General features: G+C 39.3%; 1 protein-coding gene across 2 annotated transcripts in view; it reads right to left on the bottom strand.

The window, feature by feature from the left end:
- The window catches only part of LOC128264029 (synaptosomal-associated protein 25), a 475697-nt gene that overhangs the window by 401860 nt on the left and 48283 nt on the right, over nt 1–25554 (bottom strand). For both annotated transcript variants that reach the window (XM_052999312.1, XM_052999313.1), the window contains exon 3: nt 2114–2155. In XM_052999312.1, the coding sequence (XP_052855272.1) occupies nt 2114–2155 (42 nt within the window). The remainder of the gene's footprint in view (nt 1–2113; nt 2156–25554) is intronic.

Raw genomic sequence — 25554 nt, 5'->3', positions numbered from 1 at the left:
TTTATATAAGGTCAAGTCAGAAGTTATCCATTATTTGTACATGAAATTCAAAGCTTTTTTTTATTAGAATTTTTTTTTTAGAATTAACCGATTTGTTTTAAATTTATTTCGATTTATTTTTCTTCTTTTTTTCTACTTCTAACCAGTCGGTTTTCACAATCCTCTCTTGTAGCTTATTTTTTACTATCCAAATCGGTCGACATTGAGAGGAAAAGGTGGTAGTCACTTGGTGCGATGTCCGTTAAGGTGGATGCAAAAGAACCTCCCATACAAGCGCTCGGAGCTTTTGGCAAGTCGCTATTGATGTTTGTGGTCTAGCGTTGTCCGGCACATTATGATTATATATTATTAGTTTTTTTTTTGTTAGGAAATGCATTTTAAGCTTGCTAACAAATTTTGCCGGTCTCTAATTACTGCCATCACCGAGGGATGCCCTGCACTTGCTTTGACTGCATGAGGAACCAGATTCAAAGATCCGAACGCAGAGCCTGATGTGTTTGTGCAAAAATTGAAAGCTAGAGTTGTAGACAAAAATTATATATTAATTGTCTTGTGCTGAAAAATTGCGCCTCGCTTTCAATTCTTGGCACATACGTATCTATATAGTAGAGCTAGATTTGCATGCGTTAAACATATTTAAATATTGCACACACATATACATATACACGATATACATTTCAAAAAAATATTTTACCAATTTATATATTTTTTTAAATATATATAAAACACAACCTTAAAAGCCTATTAAGAAGTATTCGTATATTGGAAGAACGGCTAGTTTCAAGGTCGGTTGCGATTTAAGCGCAAGAATTGCAATGTAGGCTTGGTGTTTTAAATTGATAATGCAAATCAATTGCAAGAATGTATAGAGGAGATAGATCCAAGCGATACGTTTGGAGTCGAGTTGAAAGAATTAACAATAGTAGCCAAGGCAAAAATTATGTCGCTTGTAATGGCCGTGAAGCCGAAGCTCGACGCTTAGCCTCGTTATCCCCAACTGGTGCTCGACTTCCGAATTTAGTAGCAAGTATTCGAAGTTTAAAAATTTAGTCAGCCTTTTTGAAACAATCACTTAATTTCATGTATCTATGGAGAAGTATCAAGGTATAGCAAGTCATCGACAACAATGAAAAGGCCATGATCAGTCCTTAAAAGTGTACGAAGTGTAGTCTTCCTAAAATTTCACAGCAGTCCGCAGCGTCCCTTCGAAACCTTATCGATACCGTTTTATCGATTTCCGATTCTTTGTTTATTGTTGAGTTGATAACATTTTATTAATTTTCTTGTTTTATGCAACTCTTGGCTGAGCTATAATTTATAAAAACTGACAAATACACATACATCCGTGGTAGGTGTTATCTTTTATTCTACTGAAACATTAGCGTTCATTTTTCACAATTATTTGTTTTTGCGCACAGGAAATGGTTCTAAGGAAGTAAGCCTTGTGCTGTGATATAATTCCAACATGTGTACACTACTATTTTTACACTCATTTTCATAATTGATCTGAATTTAAGGTTTTGTATGTAATTTTTTACGCAGCTAGCAGTTGTCAGCTTGCAGTTTGAGTTTTATAGGTGGTGTTTAAAAGATAAATAAAAGTACGGTGAACGGTAAAAAAATGACAAATGTGACGTCGAAGAATAATAGTGGATCAGACACCTACATTACAAATTTTTACAACACAATACTTAACATTTGTTAAGTCATTATACAACTCGGTTTAAAAAATAATAACCAATTAATAAATTCTAGTTGTCGAGATCATTTGTAAATACAATTTAAAAGTTTTTATATTAAATAATATATGAAACATTATCCATAATGGCCTTTACCATTTGGAGGTGCTTTGTCTCTATGAAAAAATCTTTTTTGAAGGTTTGAGTTGCGATAAGTTTTGGGGTTTCCCGGTTAATATAATGAGCGGCATAAGAATCAGGAAATCACTTCCTATATGATCCCCTGTAACTTTTCTTTTAAATATATCCACGTATAGAAGTGGATAGGATGTATTGTAAGTAAATTTAAAAAGTAAAAATAAAACAACTTAGTGTTATAATGACGTTACATTAAAATACGTTTCTGATAAATTTCCGCTGTTTTGATTTCTTACCTCCTCGCAGAGGGCAAGCATACGTCGCGTACTTTCCAGGGACTGAAATGAAGAAAACATTTCTTAATAATTTTATAGTACTTTTTAAAGGAGATAGTGAAGAATGTTGTATTCAATTTTCCCAATCATTTAACCATTAGTTTTATTTTTAAAGGTATCCGTTTTTCTTAAAACTGTGTTACAGAACATAGCTTAGGGGTTCAATATATTTTTTGGCAAGCAACAACAAACAAGTTGCCCAACAAAACCAAGCAAGAGCTGGTTACGCGCGTTCTTTTTAAGGATTATGGGCAACTATCGAGTTAACATAATATAGAGACATTTACAAAAAAACTAAAACTAGGTACGGTGCAAATATGTTCAAAATGTTGTTTTCATAAAAGGGATCAGTTTTAAAATACAAATTTGATTATATATATTATTATAACTATTACAAGGAACACGAAAGGGTTCATGCAGGCCAAAATTTGAGGTACATCTTGGCAAATTAAGAGGGTGGTATTAGCGGGTTGGTCTAAAGGGCGCATCCTATAGAGTCAATAACACCTCTGACAAGATTGTGCATAAAAATAGTTCCAAGCAAGATTGTACGATTACCGAGAGTTGCTAAATTAAGTTATATTAATCTACCTAACGTTTTGAACCCAGTTCAAACCACGATGGGCGAAAAGAAGAAATTTTTTTTGTACCGACTCAATACGACCGATGTGTACTTGACATTGGGGACACAATATTCTAAATTAGGACGGAAAAGGGAAGTAGATAATAATTAAGTTGTATTAGGATCGTCAAATCCTTTCGACCATCGCTTAATAAACCCAAGAACGCTCATACCCTTGTTAACAGTAGACGTCACATAGTTTTTTTTTTATTGCTTTGCTATTTATTTATTGATTCTTTTCCTTTCGGATACTAACAATAAGTGTACCAAATCTTAAGGTAATACAACTAACAATCGTATGACTGAGTTGCGTTGCGATCTGGTTCTGCTGGAAACCCGAGCTAAGCCTATTGCGAATTGATTTGGATGGACACACAGGTTTTCATTGTAGGTCGCTTTTTGTTTGTCTATTTCATCTTTTACTACAAGAATGCCGAGGTCCCTGTGGATGTTTTTGGTTGCGAAAATACCATGGTGCTCCAGTGATAGTTCTCAGGATTTTTGATTGTGTGCGCTGTATGATATCTATATTGCTGCTGCTCGCGTTCCCCATAGCTGGGAGTCCAGATGGGGTTGAGAGTGGAATTGTAAGGCAGGACCTTGTATTCCAGACGCAGGGGCGAGCGAGAGTTTAAGATCCAGTGGAAGCTGCTGGCATTTAGTTTTAAATGTAGTTTCCTGTCTGTCGTCTGTCTAGCTGAGTGTTGAGATACGTTACTTCGTTGATTTGGGGAATCTGCCTACTATTCAATGATAGTGGAGGGAATGTTTGCCTGTTCAGAGTAAACGTAATGTGTTTGCTTTTGTTCATTTATTTGGTTAGCCATTTCTCTACTACTAGGAGGTGATTGGCTAGTTGTGTTGTTGCTCAGTTCGGGCTCCTAGATGTTGATGCTGTTAGCTGCTCATTCGTAGTCAACCGTCGCATGCGGTTTTTCAACTCCTTGCAGACCACACAGCCTCTGTAGCTAGCCGTGTGGTTCCCTCCGCAGTTCCACATTTCTTCTTTTGGAAGTCTTCCTTGTTGGCTGGGTAGTTTGGGGAATTGTGAAAGACCCCACAAACTACACAGACTGATCGCAGTGAGCAGTATGTCCTGGTGGGTCCATACTCCTGACAGTTTGCGCATTGCACTTGTCCGTTCCTTTTCTGTGGTTCTTCCACCGTAATTCTCCGGTGCAATAGGTATTGCAGGTTATAGATAAGATGCACTTCTTTTTTATTCAAGACTCTGCTATCTGGCTTCAGCTCTACCTTGAAGAGTGGTTGCGGCTTTTTGTTTTTTTAATGATGTTACTAACGTTCTTTGCAGATAAACCGTTTTCTTTGAGGGCATCGATAACTTCATTAGCGGATACATCGGACTGAATTCATTTTAATACAACTTGAAAGCCCTTGCTGCTTTTTAATTGGAACGTGTAGTAGTTTGTCTTTACTTCTTCAAAGTATTTGGACACAACTCGGAAATGTTCTTCAGATTTGGTCTGAAGTTTGGTTTCGTGAATATTCCCTTTAGTAACCGGAACAACATGAAAGTTTCGGTCCCCGACCAGCGCAACAATTTTTTTGACCAGGGCGTTCGAGCTTTTTTCCCTAATGTGATTTAATGGGAGTTTAGGTTTCGGTTGAGTCTTTTGACCCAGTTCTGGTTGAATTTCAGCTAGGAGGGCAAATCTGTTGTGTTGTCGTTCAATCACCTCTACTACTATGAGGTGATTGGCTAGTTGTGTTGTTGCTCAGTTTGGGCTCCTAGATGTTGATGTTGTTAGCTGCTCATTCGTAGGAACATCAGCTGTATATAGGATGAACAGAGTAGGTCAAAGTGCGCTTCCGTGCGGGACTCCATCTTCGATAATGTCAGAGATTCGACTCATGTAGCTTATGAGTGTATATAAGTACGTTTGTTTTGATTTTATACATGAGCCCATCGAGCCAGACTCGATCGAAAGCTTGAGATACATGAAGGAATATTGCGCTGCAGTATTCCCGATGCTCGATTCTGTGCGAATTTCTGATTTTATTCTGTTAACTTGTTCGATTGTACCATGGCTTTGACGGAAGCGAAATTGATGTGCCGGGATTACATTGTGTGCTACCATATATGGAATACTGCGTGTTAAAATGCATTTTTCCAAGAGTTTAGACAGAAACAATAATAAACTAATTGGTCTGTAGGACGACGAAATTTTGTGGTCTTTTCTGGGTTTCGGTATCATTATGATTCCATTTTTTTTTCCATTTCCTAGGATATTAGCCGAGACGTATTATCGCATAGAAAAGTTTACAAATAACCTCGGCAGCAGAGTTTGGAAGTTCAATTATCATATTTGGGGTTATAAGTTCACCGCCCAGGGCCTTTTTCGGTTTCAGTTCCCCTGTGACTTTCGCGATCTCCATTGGCTGAAACAGTGTTGGTATGAAATTTGTTTTAGATTCGGTTTGTGGTAACACAAATGGACCACTGGCTGAGTTCGTCTAAAAGACTTTTCGCAGATGTGAAGCTAAAGTTTCGGCTCTATCTCCGTCGCTGCGGGCCCAGCTTTCTGATGAATTTTTTATCGGAGTGACTGTTTCGATTGGAGAGCTCAGGTTTGGGTGAGCCCTCCACAGAGGATATTTTGTATTGGTTGGCGAAAGTTTTTTAAAGCACCGTAGCTGTGCGTTTTCAGAGTCTTTCTTCAGGGCTTGGTTTAGTGATTGTGTGGCTTCATTAAGACGTTGTTTTGAAGATGCCAATCCGTTGGTTTGCCAACCACGTCGCAGTCGCCTCTTTTCCAGTACAAGCTGTTCAATTTGTAGATTTGTTTTAAAATGGTTGGTTTGCACGTCCTTCCCTTTTGGTGTTCAAATAGTGGCTGCTGCCACGAGTATAACTTTAAGAGCATCGGTAGAACAGCGATGTCCGCTTCGATGTTGAGATGCATTTAATTGGAACGTGTAGTAGTTTGTCTTTACTTCTTCAAGGTATTTGGACACAACTCGGAAATGTTCTTCAGATTTGGTCTGAAGTTTGGTTTCGTGAATATTCCCTTTAGTAACCGGAACAACATGAAAGTTTCGGTCCCCGACCAGCGCAACAATTTTTTTGACCAGGGCGTTCGAGCTTTTCTCCCTAATGTGATTTAATGGGAGTTTAGGTTTCGGTTGAGTCTTTTGACCCAGTTCTGGTTGAATTTCAGCTAGGAGGGCAAATCTGTTGAGTTGTTGTTCAATCACCTCTACTACTATGAGGTGATTGGCTAGTTGTGTTGTTGCTCAGTTTGGGCTCCTAGATGTTGATGTTGTTAGCTGCTCATTCGTAGGAACATCAGCTGTATATAGGATGAACAGAGTAGGTCAAAGTGCGCTTCCGTGCGGGACTCCATCTTCGATAATGTCAGATGTTGTTGTGTATCACCGTACTGCGAAGACTCTGTTGTAGAGATTCGACTCATGTAGCTTATGAGTGTATATAAGTACGTTTGTTTTGATTTTATACATGAGCCCATCGAGCCAGACTCGATCGAAAGCTTGAGATATATGAAGGAATATTGCGCTGCAGTATTCCCGATGCTCGATTCTGTGCGAATTTCTGATTTTATTCTGTTAACTTGTTCGATTGTACCATGGCTTTGACGGAAGCGAAATTGATGTGCCGGGATTACATTGTGTGCTACCATATATGGAATTATGCGTGTTAAAATGCATTTTTCCAAGAGTTTAGACAGAAACAATAATAAACTAATTGGTCTGTAGGACGACGAAATTTTGTGGTCTTTTCTGGGTTTCGGTATCATTATGATTCCATTTTTTTTTCCATTTCCTAGGATATTAGCCGAGACGTATTATCGCATAGAAAAGTTTACAAATAACCTCGGCAGCAGAGTTTGGAAGTTCAATTATCATATTTGGGGTTATAAGTTCACCGCCCAGGGCCTTTTTCGGTTTCAGTTCCCCTGTGACTTTCGCGATCTCCTTTGGCTGAAACAGTGTTGGTATGAAATTTGTTTTAGATTCGGTTTGTGGTAACACAAATGGACCACTGGCTGAGTTCGTCTAAAAGACTTTTCGCAGATGTGAAGCTAAAGTTTCGGCTCTATCTCCGTCGCTGCGGGCCCAGCTTCCTGATGAATTTTTTATCGGAGTGACTGTTTCGATTGGAGAGCTCAGGTTTGGGTGAACCCTCCACAGAGGATATTTTGTATTGGTTGGCGAAAGTTTTTCAAAGCACCGTAGCTGTGCGTTTTCAGAGTCTTTCTTCAGGGCTTGGTTTAGTGATTGTGTGGCTTCATTAAGACGTTGTTTTGAAGATGCCAATCCGTTGGTTTGCCAACCACGTCGCAGTCGCCTCTTTTCCAGTACAAGCTGTTCAATTTGTAGATTTGTTTTAAAATGGTTGGTTTGCACGTCCTTCCCTTTTGGTGTTCAAATAGTATGACTTTAAGAGCATCGGTAGAACAGCGATGTCCGCTTCGATGTTGAGCTGCATACTTTTTATATTTTAGTTCTGTGCGATGTCAGTCTGTGGGGGTGGTCTGTGGTTTCTTGGCTTTAAAGAAGCACTGGCGAATGGTCAGATGAAAGGTCTGAAAGCTCTCTGGCGCTTATTATAATACGTGGAATATTTTTCGTCACCGCAAAATATATTAAGTCATGGATTTTTCTGGGGTCTGCTGGCCAGTATGTGGGGCTACCAGGGGAAACATAGTCCCGTTTGTTGCTCAGTTATATGATTGCACTTTACAATTTTCTTTCTTTGTGAGTCACCAGTGCGTATTTTTAGCATTATAGTCTCCTGCTGCTATGAAGCGATCTCTTAGTAAGTTGTAGAAAGGTTTCCGTTACCTGGCTGCACTATGATAGACGTGGCCATACCATCTGGATGATCTATGCGGTAGAAGGTGTAGCCTCTTATTTGGAAATCGATTTGCTTGTGAGGTGTCGATATGATTTACATTTAGGAACTGTGATATTTCAAGTTTGTGCCGGGAAACGCCATTAGCGTTCCACATGGTTATTCGTAGATTTGCCATCAATTATTTGCAAGCAACTGTAACACAATGTTCTGGTTTTGCACCAGTGTTTGCATGGTCGTTTTCATGAAGGATATAAATTCCATCATACATATGGTAACCATCATTGATTCCAGTGTGCTTTGTGACTGTCCTGGGACCTGATGAAGGTTTCCTAGAATAGACTGAATTGATCGTTCCGTTCCTGATCGAAGGGCATCGGCGTATGAGAAGCCTTTCTGGGTATTAAGCTGACCAAATGAGGATCTTGCAGCCGTGCCGAAAAAATCTTCCGGCGTCGTTTTTGAGTAAGTGTACAAGTTTTGAGGATTTGATGGCGCGTGGTTCTCAACCGTCGCATGCGGTTTTTCAACTCCTTGCAGACCACACAGCCTCTGTAGCTAGCCGTGTGATTTCCTCCGCAGTTCTTGGAGGTCTTCCTTGTTGGCTGGGTAGTTTGGGGAATTGTGAAAGGCCCCACAAACTACACAGACTGATCGCAGTGAGCAGTATGTCCTGGTGCTCTGGTCCGTTCCTTTTCTGTGGCTCTTCCACCGTAATTCGCCGGTGCAATTTGTAAGCTCTTGGTGCTTTTTAATTGGATCATGTAGTAGTTTGTCTTTGCTTCTTCAAGGTATTTGGACACAACTCGGAAATGTTCTTCAGATTTGGTTTGAAGTTTGGTTTCGTGAATATTCCCTTTACTAACTGGAACAACACGCAAATTTCCGTCCCCGACCAGCGCAACAATTTTGTTGACCAGGGCGTTCGAGCTTTTCTCCCTAATGTGAATTAATGGGAGTTTAGCTTTCGGTTGGGTCTCTTGACCCAGTTCTGGTTGCATTTCAGCTAGGAGGGCAAATTTGTTGTCGCTAGATCTGCCGGGTAATTCGTTATCTCTTGGGACACGGTTTATTTTTGGTTTTTTACCAACCCTGGTGTTTACACTGACAACTTCACGCCGTAGAAAAAGATGTAAGAGTAAGTAGAGGGGCTATCGACCGTCAGTCGGCCCGAGATACACTTGGTAGACGTTTTTTGCACTTCGCTATCGCGTGTTGATATATACGAGAAGTACTCGTCTCTTCGGATCGCTGAGCTTCGACGCTCTTTATTTGGTTCGTCGCTCGTTGAGCTTTTTTTATCGTGGCACTATAATAAAATAATTATGCACTTGTTTTAATCATATCATTGATTTTTTTAAGTTGAATAACTATTTAGTTCTGTTTTAGCGTTTTTTTTTGCATATTTTGTATTTTTCTTTTTTTTTTTGGTTGTATATTTTTCATTTGTCTTTAAAAAAATTCACTTTCTTCAACTTTTACCGGAGCTTCAGCTGCGCTTATATCATGTGACAGTCGAATTTTAATTTAGAGTCAAGATTAACTCCGAAATCGTAGACCGAATATATACACTCCAGTGACATATTAAGAAGAGAATACCTCATAAATAAAGGCGTACCCCTATAAAAATATATTGTAACCTTTTTATGGGCATATGACACAACATTGTTGACCTCATTCATAGCTGATTTATTTTTTTTAACTATACAATTTTACGTAAGTGCGAGCAAGACAAACGTATGACGTTTCCAATTAGCAATGAATAAAGAAAATTGACGGAACCCGATACCCAATAGTAAAAGTACTACGCGGAACAAACAATAAAATTTTAATTTAACGTTAAAAAGGCAGTGTGCCTCAAGCAGTATCTATATAGTTGCCTCTGTCTCTGAGCTTCAATGAATCCGTTAATGAATGAAGCGACCAATGCAGTGTCATACCCGAATTAGGAACGGCAGAATGTCAGTAACTTAGATTAAATGATTAAATTTTGTATAGCTCTACAGGGCTACTTCGGATAAGAGTGATTTAATACTAGGTGTCTACGCCTATACTAAAGTATATCGGTAATCTCGATTAATTTATTAATAAATTTAATAGTTAATATATAAATAAATTTATTTAATTGAACTAAAATATTTTCATTCCCCTATATATAAAGTTGAAAATGCAGTGTATCTGTGCTCGAAACTTTCATTCTTTTTCTTTTGCAGGAAACTGTATACATTTTATTGTGTGTTCATACGTAGATAATTTCCATTATTTTAAATTATTAAAACCATGCTAAAGTATCACCCTCTATTGTAAAGTTAATATTATGATTCACGTTTTCCATATTAACAAAAGCACCACAGGCTCTTTGTGTTTTTTGTTATTGCAACTGCAGTTTTGTAACTCCCTTTTCGCTGTTCGCGCTTCGTCTCTAGCCGTTGCGGGAGAGTGAGTGTAACGCTATTCTCTTTACAAACTGCACGCCTGCATTTTTTGGGGTCGGTCAATTTTTGTATGTCGCCTCAATCCTCAAGCGACTTCTGATGATGTTAAAAACTTGTCCCATAAACTTTGTGCCCAAGTCGATTTTATTAGCGTTTCTAAATTCAATTTAAACAAAAACGAGATATCACTTTTTTTAAAACTCTACTCCCAGACCACTTTATTTTTAAAAGCATTAGATCTTACAATATGGCTGCCATCTCTTGCAGCCTGTTGGGTAAGCTAAGTAGATTTTTTTCTAATAGCAACTCTTTAGATGTCGATATTATTGCTTTGACTGAAACCTGGCTCGATCATACTGTCCACGACCAAGAAATATTTATGAATAAATTTGTCATTTATAAATCTACTTACTCGAGGCGGAGGCTATATGATTGCCGTTTTGAATTCTTCTGCATCTGAGCTACTCCCCTATGATAACAGTCATAGCCTCGAGTTTATTGCAATATAAATTTTAATTAACGAAGTTAAAATATTTATTACCTTCTCATATACTTCCCCTTACTCTGATTCTGCAGTCTACAATCATCTTCATTCAGCCATTTCTGCAGTTTCCAACGCAGTTAGTGATGGAGACCAACGACTAGTTTTGGGTGATTTCAATTTATCCCCCCTTTCATGGGTTGCCAGTGCTGACTTTAACATTTTATTTTCAGAAAATCAACACGACTTCATCGATGGTTTGGCTGAACTATCTGTGGGTCAGGTCAACCACGTTACTTATTATAGAGACCGAATTTTCGACCTAACGTTTGTTAGCGATGTTTCACTAACAAATGTTGTAGGAACCACTCCAGTTTCTACACCTCAAGATAGGTATCATTCTACTCTATGCATTAGCGTCGATATCGATGTTTTAATTCTGACTCAAGCTGCCTCGTAACTGCGAAGTGTTTTCGGAAAACCGACTTTCTTGGCTTAAAATTTACCTGAGTCGTATAGACTGGTCAGTTTTACAGACATTTACCAATCTGGACGAGGCAGTTCTCTACTTTAACGAATCAGTGTACTCGGCTATCAGGCTATAAACCAATCAGTGTTATGCGGATTGCATTGCTTACTGTAGGGAGAATATTAGAAACAACCCTAAAGAATTTTTTTCGTTCGATAACACAAAATGAAACTCGAGCCTCTATCCTTCTACTTTTTATTTACATAATCAAACTAAATCCTCTGATATTAAAATCTGGTATCTAATGGCCACATTTTCTCAATCTACATATTCTGAAATTTCCTAAATCATCTACCATATCCTTATCACTTATCTCACGCTAACAATATTATTTTGAAGTTTATGATGTTCTGTAAGGCCTGTTGAAAATTTACCTATCTTTCACTGTAGGCCTCGATAAAGTCCCAAGCTGCATACTTGAGCGCTGCTCTGAAGCTCTCTGTATCGCAATCCCATATCTTTTCAATCTTTTTTTGCTATTATCTTACTTTCCAAATTGTTGGGAGAAATCTTTTTTAACCCCTCTTCATAAAAAAAGGTCTAGGTCGAACATTGAAAATTGTCGTGGCATTGCCAAGCCATCAGCTATCCCCAATCTCATAGAAAGATTAGTTATTTGTCAGCTCCAGTATATGTGTAGGTGTTTAAAAAATCGATCCGCTTCTACTTATCTTGTAGAATTTTCGTCTTTAATTCATAGGCGTTTAATTCATAAGGTTTTTGACTCAGCAAATCACACACTACTGCTTCAGAAACTTTTCATACTCGGTTTTCCTCCTTACTCCAAAAAGTTTTATTTAAAAACGAATTGTCCAATACGGTGAAAGTTACTTCTGGAGTCCCGCAAGGCAGTCACCTAGGACCAGTATTATTTGTCTTGTATCTTAATGACCTTTCTCAGGTTCTCTGCTATTGCACAACTTGAATGTACGCTGACAATGTTAAAATTTGTTTGCCCTTTTCTGATTTGAGCTCGCATCTCTCCCTTCAGTCAGATCTTAACCAATTTCAGGCGTGGGTCTGGAACAGCCTTTTATTACTTAATCATTCTAAATGCAAGTCCATGTCATTCTATCGAACTTCTGTCCATCCTATTTCATATATTCTTGAAAACTCGTCTTTGGAGCAACTTACTAATGTAAATGATCTTGGTTACTATTTGATGACAAATTATGTTTATAAAGCGCATGGAGTCCTAGCTTTTATTAAAAGATGGGCTAAAGAGTTTGATGATCCATATACAACTAATGCACTGTATGTTAGCTTAGTTCGCCCAATTCTTGAATTTTTTTTATATTTTCACTGCGACATCTTAACTGGGACCCGCATAGGCAAATACCGCCCTACTTATCAAGATTAAACCTAATTGGCGTACACACTTTAAAGCACCGAAGAATATTGTCTGTTGACGAATGGTCATTGAAATTTTCTGCTACCAAAACAATAGTATTAACACAACCCGCCACTCGTATCAAGTCATCAAATTGGTCAATCCCTGACGGAATAGATTTGGCTGACCCATTTTTTTTTTTCAAACCACAATAAATTGACATTTTACTAAGCACCCAGGAATTCTTTAAACTACTCACTGGGGGAAAATTATCACTAGGGACTGGGCTGCCATGCCTACTTAACACTTCACTTCGCTGATAATTCACAATCTAGAGCAAAAGCCAATGCTCTAATGTGCAACTTTTCGCAGTCCCAACAGCTGAATGAAAATCTTAAAAGGTTTTGGGAAATTAAATCTTTACCAAAACCTTCTCAAAATCAATACAAAATTGAAGAGGAAGAATGTAATCGTCACTTCTGTGAAAAACTCAGTTTTTAAAGTTTCACTTCCTTTCTTAAAATTTACCCAACAATTGGGAAATTCATTTAAAATTGTCAAGCAACGATTTTGGCAAATAAAGCGTCGTTTACAACGATAACTTGATCAGTAACAAATGTTTTGTGATTTTATGCAAGAATATATTGATCTGGGACACATGCAGCCTGTGGAAAATTTCGACTCAAATCAGGCACACTATGTAATGTAGCATCACGCTGTACTGCGTCCAGACAGCTCAACAACAAAGTGGCGTGTAGTCGTCGCCAGGCTTATCATTAAATAATATCATCTTAACTCTGCTGTCATTTAGATTGTATAAACATGCTCTAACAGCTGATAAAACCAAAATGTATCGGCAATTTGTTGTGGATCCTCAAGATCGCAAGTTTCAGTTAATTTGATGGAGAGACAATATTTCCGCTCCGTATAAATTATTTCAGTTGAGCACTGCCACATATGGGCTTGCTTGTGCACCGTTCCTCGCCATAAGAAGCTTGCATTTCGTAACGGAGCAATATAGAAAAGAATTTTTTGTTTGATCCGAAGTTATATCGAAAGAGACGTGTGTCGATGACCTAAAATTGAAAATTGATCAAGTCACTGGAATTTTGTCTCGCGCTGGATTAGAGCTAGATAAATGGAATTTTAGCAAGTTGGATGATAATATCAAAGAACATCGATTTAAGTTAGACAGAAAAGATATCATAAAAACCTTAGGAATGTCGTTGAGACCCCAATGGACTTGAATTTTGGTTTCGGTTTAATTTGCCAGAAACTAACGCTTTGACAAAAAAGGAATATTGTCTCAATTATTGTACGCTTGTATAACATACTTGGCTTGTGAGGACCAGTGGTTATACGGTGTAAAATATTTGTTCAAGAGCTGTGGATGAGTCATCTGGATTGGGACAAGTCATCGTTGGCAATCTATTTATCCTGACTTGCACAATTTAAACCATATCGCCATACCCCGATATCTTGGATTATCCCCGAAGCATGATTGCGAAATACATGGATTCGCAGATGCTTCCCAGAGTGCATATGGTTCCTTAGTAGTAGTTTTCTGGGCAGCCTCCAGAATCGTCATGCACTGGCTTACTATGCACTCTTTCCAATTAATTTGCTTTGTAGCTAATCTCAGGATCTCAGGAATTTAAACAGAATCATCGAACATTTCTTGGCGTCATGTGCAAGGAAAAGAAAATCCTGCTGACATCTTATCACGTGGATGCAAGGCCAACGAACTTCAAAATACAAGTTGGTTCACAGGACCAGTCTTTCTCAATTTGGAAGAACATCTCTGTCTGAAGTCGTTGGATAACATCGAAATCAACGAAGCGGATTTGGAGAAAAGAAAAGCGTCATCGTTTAAATGCACCGGATCTGAAGAAAGCATCCTCGACCAAATTCTGAACCGGATCTCTTCGTATCATCGTGTTCATCGAGTCACAGCTTACATTTTGCAAGCGTTTAACAAGATTTAAAAAGCAAAAAACTAAGCGTGTCGCAATCAGTTGCCCTGCCAGCAACTGAGTTGCAGCATTCGCTTTTTTTTATGTTTAAAGTAGGGTAAAGTCCTCAACCCAGATCTTTAAAGGCTGACACCCTTTCTGTCGGAATCAGCTATCAGAAGTCGCACGGTGACACTCATTAGTGTCTAGAAAATGCGCAAATACCAGTAGAAGCCAAGTACCCGCTCTTACTGCCACTGAATTTCTTCACCAAACTAACGCAGGGCAAACGGCTCTAATTGGACTCTAACGCTTCCAAGTATGGATCATTAACTCCCGTCGACTGGCCAGCAAAGTGGTACGCAACTTCCTGCAGACCATTAGTATCAATCTTTCGGCTAATAATTTTATTCCCTGTTTAAAGCGCTTTATCGGGCGGAGAAGTTTACCAAGTCGGATATTCTGCGACAACACAACCAAACTTTGTTGGAATCTGCACTCAATTAGTGGAATTTAAGATGCAACTCTTCAGCCAGAAAGCGTTGAAAGACCTACACCGATTCCAATGGAGTAGAATTCAGCTTCATTTCACCCCGCGCACCACATTTTGGCGGCCTGTGGGAGGCGGCTGTAAAATTCATAAAGCTTTTTATTGGTCAAGAACACTGAACACTCGCATGTGACGTACGAGGAACACCAAACTGTCCAAAATTGCGCCTCTGTCAGAAGATCCCAACGATGGAGAAGCCCTCACGCGGAGTATGTTCTTAATTATATTGTATGCTAAACTATCACCCTCTTTTATAAAGTATAATTTATGATCCGCATTGAAAACGATAAATCATAAGCTTTCTTGTAATGTGTAACCGAACTACATGCATAGCCGAAGTATTCTTACTTCTAGTCTCTTTGAAATTGAGTGAGCAAATCGCTCGAATTTTTTATTCAACAGCGGAGTCACGGTCCAATTCTGGACCTGAGTTAAATTCCAGGGGCTGTAATCTTTCTACATTTAACACAGATATGTTCGACGGTAATTATTTGGATTGGCCAACCTTCCGCGACCTGTTCACGTCTATTTATGTCGATTATTCCAGGTTGAGTAAAGTTAAAAAAAGATTTTACCTAATGCTAAAGCCAGTCCTTAGCCTATAGCCATTGCTGCCAAGTCTCAACTCATGAGGGGCATTTAATGAACGTTTTGAAAACAAACGCTTTCTCGTCTACTGCAAGTCAAAATTCATTTAATATGTCAACGATATGTTCGGGTCAGGTATTGCTTTAAAGGACTGCCAGTTGGTCACTCTTTGTTCGCCAAACTTTCCAAAAGTTTCTCTTTTACTATAGGAGCAGTAATTAAGTTAGAAATCTGAAATTTCCACTTGGAAAGGGATGAACACTTTCTTCTAAGAAAGAAAAGGAAAGATGGAGGAGGTCAGACCGAATGCTTCTGTTCCTCTTTACTCCAATTCCCAAAGGAGTGAATTCAGTTTGCTCGCTTTACCCAGATGTCTCAACCAGAACCAGAAACGTACTTTTAATCAAATCTATTGTGTTTAAATTGCTTCGTTAGAGGTCATTATCTATGTGAGTGCAACAGTAATCAAAATTCTTTACTTGCAAAGGACTCGAATTACGATACATAAAGACATTTTTAATAACCACGGCAGCTCTGCACAGGGTCAAATACCTAGGCAAGAAGCAGCCCCTATACAGTCCACTTCTGTCCACTTTGTCTCATATCAAATAGGAGTCTTTTTAGGCGGAGCCATTGTACGGGTTTGTCATTTTAAAGAAAATTTCCAATCCCGGGGCCTTAAAGATTCAGGCTCAGAAGGCACTTTCTTTGGCAAGGACTCACAAACCGAATTAAACTTCCATTTCAAACTGTTATAACCAAAGTTACACCCCCTCATTAAGCCAGTTCCAGGTGATACTACTGTTCAAGTCTTGCCACAGTTGGCTGGAAGTCTTCCAAAAGCACAATCGATCGCAGTATATTTTAAAAGAATACAATTAACTGATCCTGTCTTTTTCCAGCCTTCGCAAAATGACTTGTGAATATTCTTCCGCCAGTGCCTTTTTCATGTTTTTTCTGAGCCTTTGTCATTACTGAACCAAGAAACGATTATGTGGTGTCACTACTCTTCCAAAAAGCGGAGCGAATTAATCTGGGGCAGTTTTTGAGTCGCACAGTTCATATGAAATAAAAATTGCTTAAAAAAGATCCTGCTCTAAAAAAATATTTAGGACTCGGTAATCACAGAACACCTATATCTTGGCCATATGAAGCAGGTGTCCTCAAACATGGACAGCACTAATTTCTATTGCCCCACCACGATAGGAACAAAACCAAAGTCTTTATTGGGTTGTGTGCTGTGTGAAACTTAACTCACTTTTACACAAGTAAAAAATTAACAGGTAGTAGTTTACAAAAAGGAAGGTCCTCAAAAAATTGGACAGTGTGGCCGTCTATGTGTCTTGTATGAGTCTCCCACTAGCGGGTCGGCCAAGAATCCAGTTTTCAGATGAATGTAGTCTTCTTCTGCATATAGGTCTGGCTAGTGTCAGGGCAAGTCTATTTATATGTGAAAGAAGTTTTGACATGTAACGGGAGACTGTGTTAGTAATAGATGTACATGCAGAATTAATTTTGAGGTCTCGAAAGATGGTCGTATGGTGGTATGGGGCGTGCACCATGTGTCTAAAAATGTTTGCTTGGCAAGACTCAATAAGTTTTATGGAAGTGTAACAGACAGTGCCCCAAAAGTGTATGCCCCACGAAAAAGTATGAGTTTTTACAGCCTTTAAAATCCGTGTTTTGGCTGTTAAGAAGAGCCAACTGCCTGGGCGAAGGAGCCAGCTCATCTTCTTGGGTTTCTGACGGGTAGCAGAACAATCCGCCATTATATGTGCTTGTTGGGTACGCCGTCCAGAACGAGGAAGAAAGAATGGGCTTAAGCTTATAGAGTAAGCCGAAATGCCAAAAACGATCAAAGGCTTGTTTCACGTCTAGAAATGCTCCGCAGCAAAACTTTTTCGTCTTAAAGACTTTCAGAACATGATTTACCACACGATGCATATGTTGAGCAGCATCATGCAGACTCCCAAAACAAACAGGTGATCAGGGATTGTGTCATGGAAAGCTTCAAAACATAGAGTTCGTTTGAGGAGAATGTGCTCGAAGTTCTTGGAGAAGGTCGGTAGAAGGCTTATAGGCCGGAAAAGGTTTTTTAGGGATCGTGACAACATTAGAATGATTCCATTGCTTTGGATAATATGAAAGAACAATTATAGCTTTAAAGATGCGCGTTAGGAAGGAAATATCAGCCACCGGAAGCGCTTTAGCCACTGTTGTGAAATAAATCTCCCCCTTTTTTGCTGATATTTATTAAAAGTCATTGAAATCACTAGTTTTATGCACATCATTGTAATCCCTAGATTTATGTACATCATTGTATTGTTGTTTTTAACATCGCGAAATTCAAACGGAGTCAACCATTTTATCTTTCAAGAGCTTCGATCAGCCCTGAGTTCAGCTGGTTCAAGCCTTCATAAAAAGAGACCTTCTCGAGTCAGTCCCCAAAAGGCATTTCCTATCGGCCGACTTTCTCGAGATAGAGGAAGTCAGCACTTCGAAAACGAATGCAACAATTGATGAAATATATATTTCGATGCGTTTGAAGTAGAATTAAAGCCTATTTTTTTAAAACGAGAATTCTTGTCCTAGGTTGCGAATCTTTTCGATCCAGTCGGTTGGCATTCCCAAATTATAGTTTAAGCAAAAATTCTAACGCAGTCATTTGTTAAAATTAGTTGGGAAAGTTTTTTCCTGCAGAAGTGCGTTAAAGGCGGCCGGGTTTCAACCAGGCGCAACGGTGAAATTCATAGTTTTTGCGATGTTTTCCAAAGGGCTATGGCAGCTATACACTTTAGTATTCATATTTTACTGTAGCGAATACACACTGTACCAAACCAATTGAATAAAAATGAAATTTGAAGTGTCGAAACGAAGCAAATCAAGAAAACCTCAGTTCAGCCCATCCATATTCTGCAATACCTTCTGCATCGCAAAATATTTTTGAGAAACCACACAGAGCTCGGTTCAGTGCTCAAATAGTCAATTATTCGTTCACACAAAGATCTATGTTACCCTGCGATCAGTTTGCATTGCATGTGGAGACCTACACGCCGCAGAATCCTGCAAATCCAATAAGAATGATGCAACAGTAAGGAAATTCGGCAACTGGTAAGATAACCATAGGGGTAAGATAATTATAGAGGATGCCCGATATACAAGACCTTAAACTAACGTTTGTCTTTCCGGAATATAAATAATAGCCTCATGATTTCCAACACCACCCCAATGGTCTCATCTGCCAATATTCTTCAGTACCCTCCCTCGCCAATGCTTTTTAATAGCACAGTATATAGCCTGGAAGCACTAACTTTATCTCAATATCAATATCAATTGAGCAATTAGTCAGAAAAGCGAGCAGGTCCCCATCTAACACAAAAAACTTAAACCTGCTACACGAAAGATTTCTAGAATGTTGAGGCAAGAGAAGCGCAGGCCCAAGAAACTTATATTTACAAATATATTACACAAAATTTCCGCTCTGAAAAGCTCTTGGTCTAACAGCGATGCACAAAAAAGCCAACGTTTTTGCAAAACCCCTTCACAACGTTTTTAAACCAAATGCAGCAGGACTAAACCAAGGCGAGCACACCAAAGATGTCTCATTGTACAACTCTGAAATCTCCAAGGTCATCAAGGAACATCTTGGGCCAAATAAATATCCTGGGCTTGACAATATTGGTCATAAAATGATAACACAGCATTGCCCAATAGATTACTTCAGATATATTTTGAATAACATAACGAAGTTGGGTCACTTTCCACAACAATGGAAAAAATATATTATTTATTATTATTTCCGAAGCCATGAAAAGATAAACTATTGGTTCACCATAAAGACCGCTAAGCCTTTTCTCATGCCGTTCCAATTAGAAAAACTAATTCTTCAACATCTTCCCGGATCCCCAGTTTCGACTTAAAGAAAAGGATGGTACCATTGAGCAAGTAAATTGAATCACCCCCAAAATCCGAACTGCTGTGTTCGAAACAAAAAGTAATATTTTGGTTTTATGCTAGACGTCTCCAAGGCATTTACTAGAGTATGGTTTAAAGGTCTAATCTATAAGACTAGGCTTCTACTTCCGCAAAAAAGATGGTTGAATCGTTTCTTTTGAGCCGAGTCTTCATGGTGAGGAAAAAAGTTGATTAATCAAAGCTATCATCTATCAGTCGCTCACAATGTTCAATTAAGGCAACATCATTACTAGCTTCTCATCTACCCCAATTGGAAAAATTATTATCTATTTGCCGCATAAAAAAGAACGAGCACAAATTAAAACATATTACCTTCACCCTTAAAAAAATTGTCCACAATTATCACTCAATAACGTTGTTGACGCCAAAAATTACATTTTAGTTCTTGAATACCTTATTTCCCATGTTTTAAGTCTAGTATTTTAGTATATTAAGTCTAGTACTCAGATCGATGAACAGTTTTGCCAGCGATAAAACTTTGTTCTTTCTATTGGGACCGAAGTTTTCAAAGTTCGTCCGAGTTCGTGTGTTTCAATCATACTAGCAATCAGCTGGGCTTTTTGACAAACAAATTAATTTGAGAAATCAAAATCGAAGATGTTGAATATACCCAACGCCAGAGTTAAATTTTGTATTGGAATAAAAGCAGGTAAGCGGCGTTTTCGTGTTTTTCTCGTTTTCCTTCCATTTCGCATGCACTTTCAAATCCGCCAACACCAAAGATTAAATTTTTGTATTTTTTTCGCCTGGACCTGACAAACATTCATCGAGAGTTCATCCCAGACGTCTGGCAACGCTCTGCACATTTATAGTATTTTTTCCGTCGATCTGGGTACCGACGTGCAAAAAAGCACTGTTGAAAAGTGTTCGCTGGATATTTGCCTCTCGCTCTGTCTCATAGGCAGCTTAAGTTGAAAATCTATCGAGAAATGAGATATCGTTTCAGAGCCGATTTCATGGAATGTTGGAATTGAAGAGGCAAAAAAAAGGGCTGAACATTTTGTAAGCGCTGTGAAACTGTGAATTTATAATACAAGTTATAATAATGAACTCAAAATATAAAAAATAACGGACTAGGAATAATTTGGCGCGCTCTAGGAAATCGTCAGCATCTTTCCTTTATATTGCCATTAAAAATCACACAATAACGTTAGAGTGGGAGTTGCTCCGTTTTGAAATAAACTTGCGCTGCGTGGGAACTACTAGAATCTGCATGCCGAGTTTGGCTTTCCGAGTTCTCGACGTTCATAAAGACGGAGATGGCTTGATACTCGGTTAATAATGATCAAGAATATATCTACTTTATATTGTCGGAAACTCTTCCCTCTACCTGTAACATACTTTTCAACGAATACGATATACCCTTTTTTTTCTACGGGTAACGGTTATAAAAACAGCAAATTTATAGTTTTTTTCCGACTGTTCCAATGGGAACTTTATGCTATAGTCCTCCGAACTGAGTCGTTCGGACTTATATACTACCCGCAACAGAAATACATAAAAAATAAATAAATACAATATTTACATGCAGATAGCTTTAAAACTGAGAGGTTTGTTTGCGAAGAAACGAAACCACGATCAGACAGACGACGGAGAAACAGACTGACAGACGGACAGACGAACATGGCTAGATGGACTCTCCTAGTGATGCTGATCAAGAATATATATACTTTAGGGGGTCGGATATATCTACCTCACTGAGTTGCAAACTTCTGACTGATTTCGGATTTTTGCGGCGTCTCTAGGAGTTCGAACGGAAGGTCATCAAATGACATATTATGTAATGTAGAACGATTTGTGAGGAGTTATCCTAAATTGACGTTTTTACCGATACGTTTTCTTGGCTGATATCCAAACGCTGTACCGATGCATAGGCATGCATCCAGACGATTCTTAATACCAGAGAGTTTGGTGAGTTGGTGGCGTAACATGAAAGGAGAGTTAAAAGAGTTCTGTTTCACGACAGCAAAGTTCGAAACAGTATTCGCTCCATACACTGCTATTTGAGTGATCCACCAGATTGCTCAGGGAACGCATTAGCTATCCCCTAGCAGAAAGTGTATTACAGTGGGAGATTTAAGGGGATGTTTGGCTTAGACTTGCAGCCAAACAACGACGTCTTTGGATTTAAAATTAAATTTACAATCAATCTCATATTTTCTAAGAGGTTTTCTATCTACAGTGGCAGGCCTCTTCTACCCATTGGGGTGGAAACTGTGGACGTTCAGATAGACAGAGTAAAACAGGCGAGTGGTAAGATGACAGTTCCGCCAGGGTTTCAACATGTATCAGTCTGGACGGCACTCTCCTAGTTACAGCAAAATCTATAATGTCTGGTTTTTTGTTCGGATCTGCTGACCAGTATGTGGGAGTACCTGGTGAAACAAAATCTAGCTTTTTACCGGCTTTGACAATAGCGCTGTATAATTTGCGTCCTTTGGGGTTAATAAGACGAGAGCCCCAGTAGTGGTTTTTTAGCATTATACTCACCGGCAGCTATAAAACAGTTACCCAATGAGTTGTAAAAGCCTAAAAATTCATTCTCTGAAATATTAAAACGTAAGGGACAATACACAGCCAAATAGGGTGACTGGACCGCTGGTTATGTTTATTCGAAGGGATGTGGCCTGTATGTGGTTGTAAGCAAACGCCTCCAGAGGGTGACGCCTAATGCGCTGTTTGATAAGGATTCCGGTGCCTCCGTGAGCTTTGCCGTCAGGGTGGTTGCTCGCATAGAAGATGTAGCCAGTGAGATAGAAATGGTTTATATTGGTTAGGTGCGTCTCTGAGAGGAGCATGATATCGATGTCCTGGGTGTTTAAGAACTGAAGAAGTTCAAGTCTGTGCTGCGGAGCACCGTTAGCGTTCCAAAAGCATATTCTTAAGGGATCCATTTAAGTCGACTTTTATTTGATTAGAAATCCCATAAGGTTGTTCTGGTTTCGCACTAGTTCCTGGAGGGTACCTTGCATTGAAAGCATGAAGTTCGTGAGTGTAGCTAAGGTAGCTTCGATGCTGTTTTGTATTTGTGGAGTGTAAGTCTGGTTTTGTTGGTTTTAAGGGTGAGTTGGTCTTTGCGCGTTTTGCTCTGGAAGCGGAGTATATTTTGGTTTTGGTATAGGCGTGTGGGGCTGTAATGCTTCGGGCTGAGCGGTTCTTGTAGGCGACAATCCAGGGTATCGAAGTGCAGCCGCTAAAGTAACTCCAGGAGTAATTTGCGAAGGAATGTAAAACTTTGGCTGAGCAACCTGTTGGGCGGAGGCTGGTTTGGTTGAGCCGACTCTTGATCTCTTTATAGACGGGGCATCCGGTGTAATTAGCAGTGTGGTTTTCACCACAGTTGCTACATTTTCTCAAAGCTGGGTCTTCTTTGTTACCCGTGAAAGCTTTTATACAGTGCAGGTCGCCACAGGCAACACAGACTGGTCGCAAAGTGCAATAATATTTTGAGTGCCCAAACTCTTGGCATTTTGTACACTGTACCTCTTTTTAAAATAGTTGCCCGGGCCGTTTCGTTTATGCGGCTCCTCTACGGTTATTCTGCGATGGAGTAGGTATTGCAGTTTGTATATGAGGTGCAATGCGTTTTTCTTCAGAGTAGTCGCGTCTGGTTTGAGTTCAATCTTGAATAGTGGCTGAGGAATTTTTGCCCTGTTGGTTATGTTCATTACGTTTTTAACGTCAAAACCATTTTCTTTAAGTCCTTCAGCTATATCAGCTGCCGGGACGATTGACTCGATACCCTTTATTACAACTTGAAGTCCTTTGCTACTTTTGACTTTGTGGGTGTAATAATTACACACTCACTACCCAGGAAGTTTATTACAGAGCGGTAGTTGGCTTCATTGGTGATCTGGAGCTTGGTTTCAGATATATTACCTCTTTTTAAAATAGTAATATAAAAGTTATTTTGCCCAATTTTTTGCTTAAGTTTATTAATTAGATCTGAACAATTTTGATCTCTAATGTACATACAATTGCCTTACAATTTTACTGGCTTGGGGTGGTTGACCCTCATATTTTTCGAGCTCGCCAAGCATGGAAAATTTGTTTCCAGAAGTTGCCTTAGTGGTTTTTTTGAAGTTTTCGTGAGATTAGGCAAATTTGCTTCTTTAGCTTTTTGCGGACTAAGTTTTCTTTTTATTTGTACATACCGATCGATCCCAGTCTGTACAAGCATAGATTGTGAGAGCTCTGCAGCAGAAGCTAGTTTTCCTCGCGATGCCTAAATCGGCCAAATCGGCCGATGTTGAAGTTGTTGTTGTTGTAGTCGATATGACAGTTGTTATTGAGGGCACCGTATTAGTGAGCGCACAAGCTGATGTAGTCGGTGCGGCTATAGGTGGAAGGGGGGAAGGGCATTGCGAACTCCATGCCAGAGTTGGAGCAGCGCAGCTTAAGTTGGTAAATAGTGCTGGCGAAAGAAACCGAGCTCTCTCAGTAGCGGGCGGGGACATTGCACTTGTTGTTGTGTTATTTACTGTCTACGATGAGACAATTGCTAAGTATGCAGTATATTTCGAAGACGAAGACAGTTGAAGCGAAGACAGTCGAACGCGCGTCTTGCTGTTGTTGTTGTTGACTTTGACTCACTGGGTTGCTGTTGGAACTTTACAATAACGTACCCGAAGGCATTGTTATTTAGTTTAATTAATTTAAATCTTTGTATTTGTTATTCGATTTGTTAGAGAAGAGAGCCCTAGTTGTTTGGCATTGCTGCCAGCGTCTTTTCGCTATTTATGGTTTGTTTTTATTTTTAAATAAGTTAGTTTTCCTGTTCACTCGGCGGAGCGATTGGAAACACGTCTACCTCGGGTGACTACTTGAGTTAATACTGCTTCACTTCTCGGACCTCTTTTTCCAAAACGCTCATTTGAATACCCTGCATGGAGGGGTGCAACTAGCTCGGGCGATCGTTCAACAACAGTTCTAGATTATCAATAGAATGCATGCTGTTAAAAGAATGATTCGCCACTATGTAAATTGATTTCAGCATCGTCCTTCACCTTCTCGACAGTTAATGGGAAATCGACCTTATCAACGTGTTAACGCTTTTGAAGAGCCTTTGAAGCTACCGGCGTGAATTACACATGTCGTTTCGAAGTTAAAGCGTTACATTCAATGGCATTTCAACCCTTCGCAGGACTAAGGGAAGCTAATGTCGAAGCGGTTAAGATTCATCTTCATCGCTCTTTCAAGGGAACCCCATTGACGTGCGATAATCTTTTAACCATCCTAGTCCAAATATAGGCATGTCTCAATTCCCGACCCATATACTTATTAACTGCCGACCTCAACGATCTACAAGCTCTGACTACAGCACACTTCCCTATAGGAGACTCCTTGCAAGCGCTTCCAAACCCCAGTGCCCAGGACAAGTCGCTCAACGCACAGTTGATTAAGGGACAACGCTGGAGCTTAAATTAGTTGTCACTCAGACTCGCCCCAAATGGAGAATGGAGGAGAACAACTTACATCGTAATTGTTTGAGACAACAGGACAGGGTCAACCAATTGGAAGTTAGGTCTTATAGTTGATCTGCACCAGGTGACGGAAATAGAGTTCGAGTGGCAACCAGTAAGACTTCTGCTGGTTCCTATAAAAGGTCGGTATCTAAGATCTGCAGATTACCCATCGCAGACTATATGAAAAGAACTTCTATCAAGGGCACAGATAGTTAAACAAGCATTTTGATCTCATAGATTCCGATCCTTACTGCAGACACCCTTGTTTCACTCTATACAATCGTTTTATACCAAATAAACTCACTGGTATTACTTGAACACATCAACAACAGAAAAGTCAACTGAGCATTGACTCCCGAAAACCTTCGGCGCAATCACAACAAGGTCCGAGTAATTAATATTTTTGATTGGTCTTTAAATACAACAATTTAAAGGTTCGATCGCTGACACCTCAATAAAAATATATTATATTTTATTTCCGCCCTCTTTCTCATACTTTTTAACTAACCTATAACACAGTTTCTTCGAAAAGAATATAGCTACTAGCACAGCGGGCACATAAGGAGAACAATAAATGCTTCGTCTCCTGCCGTAACTGTGTTCATCGCAGGTAGTGCGACTATACTCTCATCGCGAGGCAA

Source organism: Drosophila gunungcola, unplaced genomic scaffold, assembly GCF_025200985.1.
Source record: "Drosophila gunungcola strain Sukarami unplaced genomic scaffold, Dgunungcola_SK_2 000051F, whole genome shotgun sequence".
Taxonomy (NCBI): domain Eukaryota; kingdom Metazoa; phylum Arthropoda; class Insecta; order Diptera; family Drosophilidae; genus Drosophila; species Drosophila gunungcola.
The sequence above is the reverse complement of the archived record's forward strand: the minus strand, read 5'-3'. Positions and strand labels throughout refer to the sequence as shown.